This window comes from Dermacentor silvarum, chromosome 8 (genome assembly GCF_013339745.2).
Source record: "Dermacentor silvarum isolate Dsil-2018 chromosome 8, BIME_Dsil_1.4, whole genome shotgun sequence".
Classification (NCBI taxonomy): Eukaryota; Metazoa; Arthropoda; class Arachnida; order Ixodida; family Ixodidae; genus Dermacentor; species Dermacentor silvarum.
In genome coordinates, this window is record NC_051161.1 from 132,032,574 (window position 1) to 132,045,039 (window position 12,466).

Consider the following 12,466-nt stretch of genomic DNA (forward strand, 5'->3'; position numbering starts at 1 on the left):
AGACCACGATGTGATTACGAGGCACGCCTTATAGTGGTGGGCTCCGGAATAATTCAGGATCACCTGGAGCTCTTTAACTTGGTAAAATGTCTGCATGCGATATAAATGATTCCCAGTGAGTACGACTGATCAGCGGATCGCGTGTTGCAGGCGGCCTATCTTTCCATCTCGCTTAAGTGATGGCGTATCCGTATTGAGGTTAACTAAGGGTATACCGCGAGGAAGGCAGGAGGGACACGATCATGTGACCTGCTAGTGCGATTACGGGTGTGTATATGATAAGCGATCTTTATTCGAATGAAGCCTTTTGAATCTCGGCGCTGTGCGAGTACTGACCCCTTTCCATGTCTTCTCTACCTCGTGCTCAACCTATTGGTCACGATTCATCGTCAAGTCCAACTTTGCACCCTAAGGATGGAAAGTTATCTCTTATGTACAGATACGTCCGTAGAAGGAGAAATGCTTGTGGTTTGATATAATTTCTGAATAGTGTATATTTTCGCAGCGCCGGCATTTTAATTCCAGAGAGCGTGCTGTTGTTGTTGCCTCAACAACGTGCCTGCCTTAACTATTTTTCTAAGCCTCAGCTAACTTCTTTCTCAGCGCAGGCTCGTGACAATATTTTCAAATTCATATATTTTCAGATTTGATTGGCTCGTACGGCGTGCATACTCTCTGATTGATTCAGAATGCGAGCGGGGCGGAATTAGATAATATGGCGCAATTTGACAGGGTGCTATAGAACAACAGGCCAATTCATCAAACCCGTTTTCCTCATTGCATTTGATTAGTCGCGGTTAAAGCTATTCGCACACTGCCTCGGAGATTAAGGTTTTCTTCACTGTAATGCCGCTACTTGGATGAGCCATTATGTAAATATTTGCCACCGTGTTTCGCACAGGTCTCTCCTCGGAGCCGTCGACGTCTGACCGCGTGGTGACACTCATGGCGGAGATACGAAACTTTCAGGACGTCGTCGCCAAGTTTAAGGACTTGCAGGTGGACGCGACGGAGTACACGTGCATTAAAGCCATCGTGCTCTTCAAGACCAGTGAGTCATCACTTTTATTTATTTGTTTTCTTGCGGCTTGCAAGCATGCGATGGAAGACTTCCTGCTTTTTCCCGCGTCATCTAGCGGTTGACAAACAATAGGATGGCCAGGAATAGAGTTACAAATGCAGGATATCGCGCAAGTGCACCACATTTGCAGTGCAGCATCAATGGCAATTCATTCGATCAGTTAGGCGGCAGACACACACGGAGTAGTGGCATGTGGGTGATGAAGACATTGAACACGCCTTATTTTGTTCATTGAATAAACTTAGGTCAATACGTATAGGTTAATACTACAGAAAACGCAATTTCGTCGGAAGAATTATCAACCAGCCTTGAACTGCCCTGGAACCGAAGGGAACACTTCCATCACGTTGACAAAAATAATTATGCGTAGAGAAAAAATTAAAGCACATAAAAATTAAACAAGCAATTGAGATGTAGCTCACATGTGTACAAGATGTTTATTCTATTGGATTTGTGCCCCTGGCAGCGTTTTTGTTTTATTGCGATAGCAATTATATGGACACTTCAACCGGATTTCTGCCGTCGCCGTCGCCGTGAGGTTCCGTATAGATAAAATCTTCGCCGCGCGCCGTATGCCCGAGCGGAAGCGTGCGGGGACGCGCGCTATCACGGAGAGCGAACGCACTCAATATCGCACGCGCGCGAGCAAGGAAGCGGGAAGCCAGCGCCGGAGGGAGCGGGGGGGGGGGGGGGGGGGGGCGCACTTCTACTCTGCCAACAACCGCGCTCGTCGCTCGCCCGCACCGTCTCTTATCTCCACACGGCTCTGACCTTTATGCGCTGTGCATTCGCCGCTCAGTTTCCGTTGAAGCGATAGACCGCACGTTCCTTCGCCCGCTGCGGCGTATGCGCTTGCTGCCAGCGTTTTGACAGTCGTTGTCTGCAGTCATTCAGTGTGATCTATTCATGTTTGTTTGTGCGCGCTCACACCACGCTTGTTCATTCAGTTAGTAATAGTCGGGCCACATTTTCCAACGCACGCTACACATGCAATGCTGCCCGGATCGGCAGTGCAGCGCTACAGGTGTGTCCCTTCGCACGCGCTGCCCACGGGAAGCGCTTCTCATCAACACCACCGTTTAAAACGCGCCTTCTCGTGGTCATCGAGTCTCTCTTCATGTCGGTCTACTTACGCCGCAGCACACCTGCTTACTTAATCAGCTCATGTTTACTACAATTCATATTGCTACCAAAGCCGCTCACCTTACTTCGTATGACATTGCTGTGTTGCTATCGCATTCATTGCTTCGCCCTTAGGGCGAAACTGTGACATTTTTTTTTGTTTCGAGTGGAGGCTCTCGTCTATGCGTCAATTTATAGACAGTGAGTGTGGATGCATGGTTCAGTGATGTTATACATGGTGTGAGGTACACAGCCGGAGGCAGAGTTAGTTGCGTAAGACGAATTACACGTATCACAATAATGAACCTGCTTGAATTATTGATTGTCCAGTCGCGCGTGGCCAATTACTCGTGCATGATGTCCGCATATGCATATAAAGAAAGCATGCATGTCCGCATATGCTCTCCTCTCCTTGCTTTCTATCTCTATCTCACTCATTTGTTTGGGATGCTGATGTATTTAAGCCTCTATATATATAAGTGCTTACATACAGGGCAGAAACTTGGAGGTTAACAAGGAAGCTCGAGAAGCAGTTAAGGACCGCACAAAGAGCGATGGAACGAACAATGATAGGCCTAACGTTAAGAGACAGGAAGAGAGCGGTATGGATCAGAGAGCAAACGGGGATAGCTGATATTCTAATTGACATTAAGAGAAAAAAAATGGAGCTGGGCAGGCCACGTAATGCGTAGGGTAAATAACCTGTGGACCATTAGAGTTACAGAATGGGTACCAAGAGAAGGGAAGCGCAGTCGAGGACGGCAGAAAACTAGGTGCGGTGATGAAGGTGGGAAATGAACGGGCGCAGGTTGGAATCAACTAGCGCAAGACAGGGGTAATTGGAAATCGCAGGCAGAGGCCTTCGTCCTGCAGTGGACATAAATATAGGCTGATGAGGATGATGATAGAAGTGCTGTACGATTCGAAAACTGAGAAGCACTGTCGTTTTCTCCCTCGTGCATCTGCAGCCTTCGACAACCAGACGTCAGAATCGCACGCTCTGAGGGATGCCGAGGCCGTGGCGGCCATGCAAGACCAGGCGCAGGCGACCCTGTTCCGCTACATGCAGACATCGCACCCGACGCAGATGGGTCGCTTCGGCAAGCTGCTGCTCTCCCTGCCTTGCCTCCGCACCGTGTCGCCGGTGGCAATCGAAGAACTGTTCTTCCGAAAGACCATCGGCGCCATACCTATCGCGAAGCTGCTCGTCGACATGTACAGGACAGGAGGCTTCTGAGCCGGTGATGGTACGTCCGCCTCAACACATTTCAATATCTTCCGCGGCTCAGTATCGACACTGTTTATTACCTCGAAAAAGAAAGATGTATTGCAGAGGTGTAATATCCATATCGATAATCTCTATAGTGCAAACTGCACCCGCCGTGGTTGTTTAGTGGCTATGGTGTTGGGCTGCTAAGCACGAGGCCGCGGGATCAAATCCCGGCCACGGCGGTCGCATTTCGATGAAGGCGCCATGCGAAGACACCCGTGTACTTGGATTTAGGTGCGCGTTAAAGAACCCCAGGTGGTCCAAATTTTCCGGAGTCCCCCACTATACTGCGTACCTCACCATCAGATCGTGGTTTTGGCACGTAAAACTCCATAATTTTTTTATGGTATAAACGGTTCTGAAATTTTTTACGGGGGGGGGGGGGGGTAATTAGTCGTTCTGCTTGTTTTAGTGCTTCAATCCTTTATTGTGCCATTCGCATATTTCTTCGCATATGGTCAGCTGCTGAAGCACTCCAGAAGGTTTTGTGTGCGCGGCAATAACTTAGAGGTAGCATACAGTTATGGTTCACGCTTGGAGAACATACTTTGGGAAAAGACTTGCACTGGATACGTTTACTCCACACCGCACGTGTGAAGTACTTTTGACAAAGCCCACTGGCGTCACCTCCGTGAAGCTTCGTCACTGTAGCTTTGCCGGCGACATTGCTTAAAAGTTCACATGAAAGCTTAACTAGTTTCCGCACTCCTGACGTGCACCTGGCTGAGTGCACCTCGAGAAATTCGAGCCACTCCTGTCCTTTTTCCGATAGGTTGAGCGTCCGAACAGTGTATTAGTTCCCATTTGTTCCTCATGTTACCCTATGTGCTAAAACCAGAATATTGTTATGAGGCACACTGCAGCGAGGTACTTCGGATTAATTTGGACCTCCGGGGGTTGTTTAACGTGTACCTAAACCTAAGTACATGGGCGTTGCCGCCATCGAAATGCGACTGCCGCGGCAGGGACCAAACCCGCGACCTTTAGCGCCGGAGCGCAATGGCTTTAACACCAAGCTACCGTGACGGGTCATAACCAAGTTCGAACAGTAAGAATGAGTTTGTGTGATGAAGAGTTTGACGCAATATAGCCATCTGGCCAGGAGGAATAGTTCGAGCACAAAAGATATGTGTACATAACTGCACAAAAAAGAAAAAGAAGAATACCCTTGCAGACTCTTTGTTCAAACGCTACTTGAACATTGTGTGAACAACATGCCCGTATGGATGCCGAAAAGCTTTATTTAATTTTAGTATTTTTTGTGGTAAGGCCTGAGACGACACATGATTAATTTGCCTTAGATGAACTTTATAGCGCTGCCATGCATATGTGCTCTAAACGGTCAGTCGAACTTCCCGTATATGTAAACCGCCTGTCATAACAGTGGTCCCTCAGTTCGGGCTTTTGAACAGTCTTGTTCGAACCAGTTACTGATACTCAGCTATTGTTACTCAGTGGCTCAGTTACCGGAGTTCGTGTAGAAGTTCGATATACCTAATCTAAGCTAATCTAACATAATGTTTAAAGGAGGGTACAGTGCATCAGCTCAGTGTGAGTGCCGAACAAAGCTTTTGCAGTTGAGCATGCTTTATACGTGATATCTCATAAAATTGCCGCAGTGGCTCAAGTGAGCGCCTAGTTGTACATTTTTTTTTCAGGAACTGTATGAACAGCCGGATTTCATGGGTCTTGGAGCATTGGACCCGGCCTATATGATATTTAGCTTATTCTTACTAAGATAAGGAAAAATAAATAAAATTTACGAAATACTCCTTTGTATGAGCAGTAAGCGAATGACTTCAAGTCATTCGTTACCACGTTACTTCGGCCAATATCATCGGATAACTTTTCTTATAAGGAAGTCATTAAAGAACTGCAGCTATGGTGAAGACGACGCCGTTAGTGAATTGCGAAAATTACATGTATAGGGGCTATGCCTTCATACATGACATCCCTTTCTCGCCCTCACGCAGGTCTGACCGCAGAGACGGCTATCGCCGCAGGACTCCGCACCGACAGGTAGCGTTGCACCTCGTGCAAGGCTGATCGCAAACGTGTACCTGCGGCACTCTTCCTGTGGCCGATGCTCCTCTGACTTCGCTGCACGTCCTACGGAAACGCCAGACGTCCTGGACATAGAACACAGAATTCTCGTGACGAGCTGTGGGAGCTCACTGACTGACTTGCCCACGCATCTGCTCGTGGCTCCCAAGAAATCGTCCTCGAGCACATAGCACGTGCGTGCAGCTCCGTCTCGTTTGGTGTGTTTTGCTGATGGACCTCTGCAGGACCGCGACTGCTTCGACGTCGCCGAACGCGTACAAGTAAGTTATATTACATAAGAAAGCATGTTTCTACTGCAACTTCGCTTGCTCATTCATGGGAAAAGCGTTGGTACAGTATCGTGAGTAAATATATGGGCGGGCGGCAATAGCTGAAGCCCAGAATATCCCGTGTGTTGTGCCGAGTCATCGCAGCCAAAGATAATTCATCCTAAGATGAGCTGGTATGTTAACATACTTATAACGCTAGGTGATCAACTCGTGGCTGTTATATATATGCTACCAATGTTATGCATTATAAATATATGTATACGAGGTGATCATATTTAAGTTAGGCAGAATTTTTATATATCGCCTGTAGCAGATAGCACAATTCTTGTCCTTGAGCTGGATTAATCGTAAACGCTGACATTACTACCACAAGAAATTAAACCACATATTCATATAATTATCAAAAATTCACTAATGAACTTCCTAATTAATTACTTTTCGGCACATATTTCAGTTCACGAATTGTAACTGGTGAGCTTGAAATGAATTTCCCGGATTACACCATGTTTCGAGATATTATTTCGCAAAGTGTGGAACGAAATTCCTGCGCGCTCTAGTTACCTTTGTGCCAGCATGCATAAAGAGTGTTTCGTTAAATAAGTAAGTGGAAAAGCAGTGCATTTCTGCGGCGATTGTGATGGCGCATATCTCCAAACTGGTGTCATTCTGGAAATTCATTTCAAGTAAATGCGCCTGACATGCTCACCGGCTACAATTCGTAAAGTGCAATAGCTGCCGCAAAGTAATTAAGTCAGAAGTTAATTAGTGAACTTTAGTTAATCAGTTGAATAATTGTTTCAATTTCTCATGGAAGTAATGTCCCCTTCTCTGTATAATGCAGCTCAAAGGTTAGACCTATGTTATCTGCAACAGGCGATCTTTAAACATTCCAGAAAGCTTAAATCTGATACCCAGTATATCTTCAGCCGATTTTGAACACAGCCGAGAGCTATTAATAAAAAAACTCCAAAAATATCAAGGCATATTAAGGTTGTTAACTCGCCAATAACAAAGCGGTTGATTACCAGCGCTTCGTAATATGGGGAAGATTATATGAAGAAAGAAGAATCGGTTACACCGGTGCGCATCACGGTTACAATCTACCAAATAAGCCCGGCATCTTTTTCCCAATAAGGACTGTGACTGAGTGGAATCAGCCAATGAAAGTGCAAGCATATATTGAACGTTAATGAAGATGTGTTTTATGGAAAACTAACCCCATTCAATCAGCGCTTGCAAGCACGGGAAATTGCTTTGAATAAAGAACGAATGAAGCAAGGTATAACGGTTTGAATTAACGCAGCTGAGGCAGAAAGTTTTGGGACGGCATGGTGCAAAACAACGCATGTTCGCAAATTTCTTTTACCTAACGTGGCTACATTAGCGCCATTTTAACTACTCTAAACGTTGCGTGAAATTAGAATGCTGAAAGAGATTCTGCAGGTCTATACTTTCGCTGTTTCTAACGAAGCCCTTATTTATGGTTGCACTTGTTTCAGACAGGCCTATCAAGTTCATCGACAGCATGTAGCGCGAGAAACAACAAAATCGGCGTCCAAGGTCCTGCGTACAAAGAGGTGTTCCAGCGATTTCCCATGCGGGTGTGTGCTGTGCTTGGTTGAGGTGCTTCTGTGGACTGCTGCCCCTGTGTTTATAAGTGTCAACGCTAGCGGCCAGAGACTCGAAAGAAGCCCATCGACAAGGCCTATGCAACACTCTACGCTAAAGCAAGGCAGCCCAATCAAGGCTTGTGATGTGCTGGCTCGACGTGTGTGTACAGAAGACGTTCCTTTGCAAAACAGAGACGAGACGAATTGCATTTTACTAGTCGTTGTTTGTGTAAATACTTTGTATCAAAGTTGACAATGTTATGACGATTGCTTAAGCATGGTTGAAATTTTGAAGGAGGCATGGCTTAGAATAAATGCGCATAGGTACTGGTCACATGTATTGTTTCATGGTCACAGTTTGTGCTTCCTAGCCAGAGCCACGGCCAAGCTTGCTTGTCGCTGAATACACTCCATGTATAAAACGCACTTGAGGCGTTAATTGTTTGTTTCACTCTCAGGTATGCGACTGTAACGCCGCGGAACCTCTATGCCTTGCAAATATAGCGGCATACGTAAGTGTCTGAAACACGTATACGGCGCATGTCATTGTTTGAACACCTGGTGTACAAGTCATTTTTTCCCATAACCTTGATCACAAGAATGGCCGCTATGCATGCTAAAAAGAAATAAAGGAAAACCAATTGGGTTCTATTTTTAAACTGTGCCTGTATATTTTTGATAGTGAAACTGGCAAAATAATGCAGACCAATAATTACCTATATTAGAACCAGGACGGCCCGTTTTTTTTTCGCTTATCTGAAAAAATATGTAGAAAGTGGATCATAAAATACACATTAAAAATGGCGCACATTCATGCTTGTCAATGAACCAACTTTCTGCTTTGCTACCCAGACCGAATTTGCAAGGAAGTTGAACTTCTGCGAACTGAACTGGACCATGCTTTCCATTATGTGGGCTCTATAGGCTGCTTTGATTTGTTTCTTATACTATATACGAAGCCCTCCTAGTGCGTTTCCCTTCAATGCACTTCGAAAAGGGTAAACAACCGATCTGCTGTTTCTAGAACAAGCATTTCTTATAGGACCGTCGGCTTGTGCTACGCTAATTGTACGACAGTCACATGAAATATTCAGGAATGAACGAGCTAGGCAATGTTGGGAAATTAAAGCGTAATTTGGTCGGACGCAGTGGGTACCAATTTTCATACGTATCCGACCTGTGGATTGCCGACGTAATTCTCCGGCTTTACCAAAAGAGCCACTTTGTGCATGCGACTGCTATGTGGCGACAGTCAAGGGGAATCAATAATCTTGAAAACGAACTTTAGCAAATATATGATACAGTAATATACCATGGAAGCCAGGGTGTTGTATACTCAGAGGGTAATGAGAAAATATGCTTTCGCAAGGTTGTGCAATAGGTTTTAATTCTTTCGAGTGGAGGAGGCGAGAGAACTATATGTACATATTTCGAAAAATAAATATCGTTGAAATATTTGCACGTTTTTTTCATTATTTTTATTCATCACTTTCGCAACTGGAAAGTGGATTAGAGTCTGTGCAAGCAAGAAAAATGAACTTCAGGACCCGTATATTCACAAAAAAGCCGTTGCACTATGGCGTAACAACGGTATAGCGATGTCAGTCAGTCCAGCCAATGCTGGCCCAATCCAGCAAATGCCAGCCAATCCTGCATGATGCTGCGCATATTGTTGGCGCCGGTGTAATCCAATGGCAGACCGCATTTACGAGGACAAAGGTTTGTGAATTCGGTCTCTTCTTTGCCTAGAATGCTAGTGACACTGCTTAGCACGAGTACTGCACAAAAAAGCAAGAAAAAAAGGAAAGAAAAAACAATGGAGTCATGGCCACGTTTTTTTAAAAATAAATCCTGCTCGCGAAATAATTATTTCAGTTGGTTTGGAGTTCCCGTTCTCCCTGAAGGAGGGTACATTTATTATACTTGAGCCTAATTACATCTTATCCAAGTAAATGATTTGGGACGCCATTTTATTTCCGTGAGAAGGCAAGAGGTGTCTTGATGCGGCTGCATTCTTACCGGAAAGACATGACCACATTCTGTCGTGGCGATTCAAACATACTTTATAATAAAGTAAGCGTTTTCACACGGTAGTATTGAGCGTTGTAATGCTTGCAGATGAAGCCTATTTTATGCACAGCCAAAAAATATGAAATTGGGGGCTTATATTATAGAGACTGTCTTTTTACAATGATTGAGTGTACGAGCATTTGGTACAGGTGAGACTCACGCGGAGAACACACCACGCGCTTTGCCGTTCTTACTTCTACGTAAGCTTGAAGCACATTCATGGAAAATGAAATCCGCGGAGGAAGTAAATGGGTGCCGTTGTTGTGATGTGAAGTAAAAAAAAATAACTCAGGAAGTTATGTCTATTTGACCGGAGCGCACAATAAATTGACAGGGACCGACAGAGCAGACACCAAAAAGCGCGGCATGCAGACCCGCACTACTGAGCAGACAAGCGCTACTCTGTCGTTGCCTGTCAATTTATTGTCCTCTGGGATCAAGTCACCATGCAGTATACTAAATAGCCCACCAGTTCGTCCTGAGCAAATTCAAGAAGTGTTGGTTGCAATATTTCCGACCCTACATACTGCATACGACTCAGTCGAACAAGGCACTTTGCTGGTGCATGCGGCGTGCCGTTTTAGCTGCTGTCCTATATTCTAAGCGCGCGGCTGCAAGCTTGAACAAAAACTATCAACGTCTACATCGTTGTTGTTCATTGAAATCAGCACCGGAAAGAAGCACTCACAGCCACATTCACTGATAGTGACCAACTGGTTTGAAAGGAGGTTTGCCTTCGTCGGCGCCCCTGACGAAGACAAGTACCTCTTGTGGAGATGTTAGCTGCAGGCTTCCCGTGCTCGGTCATTGTTGGTAACTTCAAGCCTCCGATGATCCAGGGACTCCGTTGTTTTGTTGAAATTGTTGACAATGTAATCGGGTATGTGAAATATGTAATTACCGTCCCTTGGGACAGAGACAATGTGAACAGCATAACATGAGCAAAGACTGCAGGTAGCTTTGCAACACCATGGTTCATCAGAGTACTGCCTGCGAAATACTCCTATCTGCTCTCCCCTTGGCATCGACTAATTTGGCAACCACGGCACACGACGTGTAAGCTCTGCAAGTTCATCTACGATCATGACGGAAGGAGCCTACGAGCGCGCTTTTTCTTGCGCGATCGCGACTGCATTCGGCAATTGCGAACATGGCAAGGTCAATGAAGCTTTTGTGATATGCTTTTTTTTCGACTTGTCAAGCACATCTTAGTCACGCATAGCTGGATTGATTACATGACCCATTCATTTTAACTCCCCGCGGTAGCACTTACGGCAGGCGCAATGCTGGGGGACTGAGCATCTCCCTTGACAACACCAGGGTTCTAAAATGGCCCGGAAACCAGGGTTCGTGAGTTTTGTTCCACTATTTATCTGAATGTGGCCGGGTACTAAACTCAGGACATGGCGCTCATAACCAGAACATGAAGCCGTGGAACCGACGTAGCTGTATGATGCTTGGCAATGGTAGCAGTATGTGACTTTTAAACGAGGAAAATCGAAGAGAAAATTGCAGCGCCGTCTTTCTCGCCGTGAGTGCAGGTTTGCACCGCGATGCAAATTATTCGCGTCATGATGGCACGGAAGTTACAGTGGCGCGCGCTTTCTTCGCTGACTGGGCTGCGAAGTCTAACCACATCACGCCGGTCAACGACCTCAACTACGGCAAAACCTGTAGACTGCAGGTTGAAATACCCACACACGTTCCCTCTTCTTTAAGCCTCCCGTTCTCTCTACACGTCGTCAACATACAGCCGTTATTTGCCACCGAGTCGCGTGCTTTCAAAAGCTATAGCATTAAAGCGTAAAAGTCGACTTGCCTTCCTTTTTCAAAATTTTCGTTTTCTTTTTTGAGAATGGTCTGTTGACATCGCATGCTAAACTCCAATCTCCCCTACCATAACTGAGCCTCCCACGATGCCACGGCAAAACCCTTTAGTGCTATAATCAACGTCACATGCACGAGAAAGAAGAAGAGAGGACAGGCAGGTATTTCGACAATGCCTGTCCTCTGCGTTCTGACAAGCGTGTCCTTACGGTGTGAGCACGTGCCACGACAACTTGAATCCTGCTCCGTTTGACGAAAATCTCCTCCAGACAACGACACCCCACGACGCGATCCCAATGTGAGGTTGTCACCACCACGTAAAGTCCCCGCACGCACGTTTCTGCAGGCCACACGCACACTTGGAGCCACGTTACGCGTCGTTTGCCCTTTTGTAATCACTGGACGGTGCGTTGAAGAATCGTGGAGCTGCGCACGCCGGTGCGTTCACTTCCTGGAATGCAATTAGCTGAGCCGCGTTCACCGCGGGGAGCTCATGCTAGGAACAGCGGATGGTGCTTTAGAGAATGCGAAAACACCGTTCACTCCCCACCGTTCAGTTTGAACGTTTGATCCCGAACTTTGTGTATACGAAACGCTTTCGAGCTCCTCTCGGTCGCGTTCTTTGTGCAATACCGGGAACGCACGTGCGAGAAGCGCGAGCGCCGTCTAGCCTCCTATTCCTTCCGCGTCGGGTTCGTTGACTCCGCGAAGACTCTGTTGACTCCGTAGCAACCGTTGCCGACCGCCCACGGACAGTTTCGTCACAGCTGCTTTCATATACAACGTGACCGCAACCCCGTCCCGCTGTTCTTGCCTCCCTCAGGGGAAAATAGAAAGAAAAGGGGGTTCGACTCCCTGGAAAAGCGAATATGCAGTTAAGCGGCCTCATACCTGAGAACGCGTCTCAGCTGTTAAAAACAGATTCAACACTGAGTGGATTCGAGGCAGCTGACTAGGTTCGCATACGCATTGGAATTGATGAAAAAATTGGTGGCCTAGTAAGGCCGCCAATAAGAGTGTGTTGACTCCCATCTTATTCACTTTTTGAATATGAAAGGGACTTGGGCCTTTCTTGCAACCGCAGAGTCGTGCGATGCATGAGAATTGGAACCGCGAACTTGCAACTTCGTACGACGTGCGAGACTGTTCACAA

General features: G+C 46.3%; 1 protein-coding gene across 1 annotated transcript in view; it reads left to right on the forward strand.

Annotated features, from left to right (window-relative positions):
• LOC119462836 (nuclear receptor subfamily 2 group E member 1-like) overlaps nt 1-8,824 on the forward strand; it is a 47,646-nt gene extending 38,822 nt beyond the window's left edge. The window contains exons 8-11 of the mRNA XM_037724061.2: nt 902-1,051; nt 3,172-3,450; nt 5,447-5,797; nt 7,306-8,824. Coding sequence (XP_037579989.1) covers nt 902-1,051; nt 3,172-3,440 — 419 coding nt within the window. The 3' untranslated portion in view covers nt 3,441-3,450; nt 5,447-5,797; nt 7,306-8,824. The remainder of the gene's footprint in view (nt 1-901; nt 1,052-3,171; nt 3,451-5,446; nt 5,798-7,305) is intronic.
• The last annotated feature ends 3,642 nt before the right edge of the window (nt 8,825-12,466 follow it).